The 5587-nt window shown below is 38.9% G+C and overlaps 2 protein-coding genes across 5 annotated transcripts in view; both read right to left on the bottom strand.

Moving 5' to 3' along the window:
- Positions 1-2360, bottom strand: part of snrpc (small nuclear ribonucleoprotein polypeptide C) — a 4627-nt gene extending 2267 nt beyond the window's left edge. Inside the window, exons 1-4 of the mRNA XM_016457130.1 lie at positions 2257-2360; positions 1684-1726; positions 1472-1580; positions 1089-1178 (exon numbers count right to left, since the gene is read on the bottom strand). Of these exons, the coding sequence (XP_016312616.1) occupies positions 1089-1178; positions 1472-1580; positions 1684-1726; positions 2257-2264 (250 nt within the window). The 5' untranslated portion in view covers positions 2265-2360. The remainder of the gene's footprint in view (positions 1-1088; positions 1179-1471; positions 1581-1683; positions 1727-2256) is intronic.
- A 595-nt stretch (positions 2361-2955) lies between these two features.
- sys1 (SYS1 golgi trafficking protein) lies at positions 2956-5587 on the bottom strand. Of its 4 annotated transcripts, none has more exons than XM_016457319.1 (4): positions 5364-5587; positions 4727-4974; positions 4566-4633; positions 2956-4473 (listed from the first exon to the last, which is right to left on the bottom strand). In XM_016457319.1, the coding sequence occupies exons 2-4, from the start codon at positions 4886-4888 to the stop codon at positions 4233-4235; spliced, it is 471 nt and encodes a 156-aa protein (XP_016312805.1). In that variant the 5' UTR covers positions 4889-4974; positions 5364-5587; the 3' UTR covers positions 2956-4232. The 4 variants fall into 4 exon arrangements, with proteins under 4 accessions (XP_016312805.1, XP_016312804.1, XP_016312806.1 ...); XM_016457318.1 differs by having other exon boundaries at positions 5419-5587; XM_016457320.1 differs by having other exon boundaries at positions 5433-5587.

Genomic DNA, 5587 nt, shown 5'->3' with positions numbered 1-5587 from the left:
TGGCCAAGTATGGTGACCCATACTCGCAATTAGTGCTCTGCATTTATCCCATCCAAAGTGCACACACACAGCAGTAAACACACACACACCGTGAACACACACCCGGAGCAGTGGGCAGCCATTTATGCTGCGACGCCTGGGGAGCAGTTGGGGTTTCAGTGCCTTGTATTGTAGTCTACTCTACCAGGATCAGGAAACAGTCCTCCATAAAAATGCGTTGCTTACATCTGACTATTTGGGTTGAAGTGTTCTGGAACAGTGTTGTAAATACAACTTAACCACTGATTTCTAGTCGTGTCCACTTTTGGAAGGCCAAACAAAGTAGTTTTGCTTTCACAACGAAACACACAGCGTCACACATGGCGGGCTAGAGTGAGTGGAGGCCGGCTTGAGAACGGCGCAGCCGGCGGGCTTGTGGAAACCACGTGTGACGACCCCGGGCTGGACTCCGCTTCGTCCACGGTGAAAGCCGATCTGGCGATCCACAGCGCGAAGTTGATGTATTTCCTCAGCGACCAGCACGGATCAGCTCCAGGCATGACGAAGCGGCTATCGTCCTCTTTTGGAAGACCAAACAAAGTAGTTTCGCTTTCACAACGAAGCACACAGTGTCTTCACGACATGGTGGCAGCAACAATACTACAGCGAGAATAAAAGTTATGCCTTCTTTCTTTGCGTGAACATTTGGGTGGCCTTATGCAAATCTTTCCACATCGTGACGTAGACTAATTGCATCATATGACCCCTTTAAATTAAAATTTTCCCATACATGTGTGCAACATTTAGTGCAAAATGAAAATGAAATTTCAATTATATAATTTACATTTGCCATTTTCTACACTAGTTTTAATATGCAAGTCAAATTTTGCATTGTCGTTTTGCATATTTCAAAATGAATTTTGCTACCCATATGCTTCCATAGTTATGGAAGCAAAATAGCTCAAAATCTAAAAAAAAACCAGTGCAAGAAAAAGCAATGCTTTTGCCTGTAGTCTCGCCATATATAAGCATAAAGTTCACTCAGAAATTGTTATATGCTTTGTAGCTGCCATGAAAGGAAGTGAACATTTCAGAACTTTGAAACGTACTAATATTTGGATGCGGTAGCAGAGATCCGCCAGGTGGAGGGGCTCCTGGGAATGGGGTGGGTGGAATTTTACCCTGCTGGAAAGCGGCCGCTGAAACAGACAAAAATGACTTTTAGACTGGAACACTGATCTTTTAAAAGATCAAGAAATTAGTCAAAATGGTTTATAGAACTAGAACTTTTAAAATAAAACAGTAAAATAGAACTCTTAGTATATCTTGCAATTCTGACAATATCAGAATTGCAAGGGAAAAAGTCAGAATTATGAAGGTCACAACTAATTACCTTTTTTTAAATCAATTACCTTTAACAATGTGGCAGAAACAGATATTCACATAGATCAGACATAAGGTCTTAACATGGAAGAGCATGTTGTTCACTCACTTGTTTTGTCGATGAGATTCTGAGCCTGCTCCTCCATCCATTTCTGATAATAATCTTTCACATTTTCTTTATGTTTTCGTCCGCTGCAGTGTGTCTTTCTGACTGATGGCTGCAGAGATTAAACATACGAATAATTAACATTTCAACAGATAATAACGTCATGTTAAACAGGTCAGACTACCATCAGATTCTAGAAAAAGTGGTAATCTTACCGAATCGTGTGTCAGGTATGTGTCACAATAATCACAATAAAACCTGAAAGAGACAAAAACACAAGCGTTAGACAAAAACAACCCACCCTTGGTTAAAAATACCAGGTGCTACAGTACAGTGATGGTACGGATAATAATACCATAGTAAAGAACTGTCACTTTAAAAACCTAACAAAGTACCATAATTTAGTACTATAGTCTTCTTTAAGTAATTACGGGCTTCATGTAAATAGCATAGTATGACCATGGCATTGAATTCACGCACAAATGTATTTACATGGTACTCTTTTAAAAACTGATTGCAAAAGATGGCATTTAAAGCAGTGAGCTGCATATAAATATAATAACTAATACACTAAATTAAAAACCTTTTTAACTCTTTAACCCATTTAAATGCTTGATTAGCTTGAAGAGCTGCTAGCTCGTCTGAGAAACGCGGTTGTATTCGCAACGTGGTTTTCTAAAATGCCTAAAGGTATAACAGATATATTAATGAACCCTTCACGACTAAAGCCTGCTGGTCTGTTTTGTACATATCGTATTATTGTATAAAATAAACATAGAGAGACTCACTTCGGCATCTTCACAGCGGAACAGCGCGGGGCGAAAACCACCGGAAGTAGAATATGAAAATGCTTTTACGTCTTTGTTTGGGTTTGGCGCGAACACGCGCGCGCACTGGCGCCACTCCGTGTTTGGGAGGGAACCTGTCTCCGTTTACCACTGCATGCATGTGGTCACATTTGAACCCAAAATCAAAATACATTTATTATGTTGACAGTTAAGCACATTTCCTCTAAGATATTTAATTGTAATACCTCCTGGAGTATAAAATATTCTCATACCTGTACAATGACAATAAAGAGCTCTGACCTTAATATTATTAATATCAGTGTTGGGAGTAACGCATTACAAGTAACGCGAGTTACGTAATCAGATTACTTTTTTCAAGTAACGAGTAAAGTAACGCATTACTTTCCATCAAAAGTAACTAAGTAACGTAATTAGTTACTTTTTTATGGAGTAACGCAAAATTGTAATGCATTACTTTTAAAAGTAACTTTCCCCAACACTGATTAATATTTGTTTATAACACAGAATCACTCAACAATAATGAAAATTACATTAATTCACTTTGGTCCTAAAAGCCTTAAATTTTAGTACCAAAAAAAAAACTTTTTTTCTCAACTTTTTGAATACTTATTTAAACAAAAATTCAAACAAAAAGTCACTTTGCAGAATATAGTTTTATTCTGACAAATCATTTGAGAAAATAACAACATGTGTGAGAAACCATGCAGCTGCCATGAGATGTTTAACTGTGCAGCTTTAAACAGCTCAGCTTTAATGTTTCATGTTGTTCGGTCATTCAAAGCTACAAAGTCCCACCAAAAGCAAAACCATTGATAAAGGGTCTGCAACACAGCACAATGTCAAACAGGTTGCAACACCTTTTGCAGTTTTACTATCTTATATTTTGAGCCTGAAGCATGACAGTTAATATGAAGCCTTTCTATAATATTTTTTAGTAGTCAGTATTATGTGGTCTGAAAGTGTTTGAGAAACAGGATGTTGCAAAGTTAACAGAAAGAATACACTTTTTAAGAAGCCAAAACTCACACTTCAGTTCTGACAAACTGAGATCATACATTTGATATTGCGGTTTCTGATTTATTGCAGAATAAGTGAAAAATCTAGTTGATTTGATTTACCTCATATCTTCACAAAAAGTTTAAGGTTCATATATCACTCAAATACTCATTGCAAACAAATCTTGAAAGAGATACTGATCGTATCTGATGGGCATGTGGGTCAAAATGTAATGCAAAATACATGACACATTATTAGCAACCCATTTTACTTCCTTAATGTGAGATATCTGAGAGAAATAGGATATTCAATGACAAAAAAAACCTTAGTAGGTAGTAACTTTTCACTTTGTCTTTTGGAATAACATGCTCAACAAGAACATGAATCAAGAAAGCAAATAGGGTCAGTTTTGATTTCATGTTGACTGAAACTCGTTTAATAAACTACATCTAAGGTCAATGAAATTCTGCCATTGGTATTTGTAAAAGGATGACTTGATAAAACAGGAAAACCGCTTAATATCTTATTTCTTTCCAAAGCAACAGGAACCATTATCCAAGTATTCAGAAATACATAGAATTTTATTTAGATTAAGATTTACACATGATGCTTTCGCTGCTTTTAAACAGACCATCACTTTCATATTTTCAGTAGCCATCCATGAATGATAAAGTGTTGGTCCTAAATAAGAATAATTACAATAGTAATTTTGAAAAGATGCGAATGTCATCATAAGGCTGATTGAGGGAGGATTATCATGCGATGCAGCATGAAACTCATGTGGACCATCTCAACGTCATCCGGATTAAATACAGTGATGTGACCAAAACATCACAGAACATCCAAGTCACTTCTGCTCAATCTCTCAGAAAACCACAGCAGCATCTGTCAACACGCCAGTCCTGCCGATGCGCAACCTCATACACACCAGCTGTGGCACATCTGTCTCTAAACAGTCCTCATAGGTTGGATTTGGGTGCCGTGTTGACAGGGATGGCTCTGAGCTCTGTCCGCATGCACAAGTACTCGCCGATGACCGCCATGAGGGCCATGCAGGCCACGTTAACCAACCACCATGACAGGGCGGCTGTGAGATGGGCGTTATAGATCCAGCAGCAGATCATGTGAAAGAAATGCACCGTCACGGTGAAGTCCAGACACTGCTTTCCCCGTCGGATGAAAAACCACAGGCCAAGAGCGCTGAGAAAGAGACACGGAGCCAAGAATGACTTCAGATGGCAGATAAAAGTGAGATAAATGTTTGGAATAGGACGGCATTAATATAAACTTACCATGTGAGAGAATTCAGAATGAACGCCATCATAGACAAGCGACCTTGTGTTGTTGAAAAGCCAAGAACCTTGACAGAAAGTAAACTAGTTATTTGTAGTTCTGGGTTGACAACATCAATTTTATTCATCTTCCTTTTGATGAACTCTATTTGGACAGTTACCTCGTAACTGAATATCTGGTCGAGTGATCTACTGGTATGGACCAAACCATCAACACCAGCCAACCACAGACCCAAGAAGCTGTAATAGATGCACTGCATGAGCATAATCTGGGAGATAATGAGGATTGGATCCCAGACGTAGCTGCGGAAATGACTGCCCATCTCGCAGGAGATGAGGGGGACAAACACACGTCCCCAAACCGGCTCGATGGGGAGGTTAACAGCAGCCCCAAGATTTGAGTCTCAACCTGGCAATGACAAAATAATAACAGTGCAGGGTTCAGTTGGTTTGTCAGTCCACCAGCAGGAGTGTCATGTAAATACCATGGTAACTTATCTCAAAGTACCATGGTAGATATCCATTATTTGTTAATAACCGCGAAAACGTAGATATGCACAACACAGACTTAATAACTACCGCTGTTCAGTATTATTAGACAACATACGCACTAGTTAGCATTCACATATTCTAAAGTCAAGAATAGTAATGTGTTGTCTTATGTATTTTACAATTACACAGACAAATTTAAAACAATGTCAACGTTATGTCATTTTATACAAGTAAACAAACATATACATGTAAAACACCGCGGCGAACGGGCTGTTTGTTAGCATTCGCTAGCTAAACATCGCTAACCAGCGACTTTGTTGACATCCGTCTGTGAGAATTATAATGCTGTGAAAACACGAACCCCGAATAAGACACATCCGTAGTGTGTTCCTGAGGTCAGTGAGGCCGCTGACAGATCGAGATTATAGAAACGTAACGCTTTATTTTAAGGCTAATAATATTATCTTCAACCGGATGCGAAACTTGGAGCCGCTGTTGAGAGCGTGACGTCATCACCTGTGTGTCCAGCG

Source organism: Sinocyclocheilus anshuiensis, unplaced genomic scaffold (genome assembly GCF_001515605.1).
Source record: "Sinocyclocheilus anshuiensis isolate Anshui unplaced genomic scaffold, SAMN03320099.WGS_v1.1 scaffold447, whole genome shotgun sequence".
Taxonomy (NCBI): domain Eukaryota; kingdom Metazoa; phylum Chordata; class Actinopteri; order Cypriniformes; family Cyprinidae; genus Sinocyclocheilus; species Sinocyclocheilus anshuiensis.
Note: the sequence above shows the minus strand (reverse complement) of the source record. Positions and strands in the feature narration are given on the sequence as shown.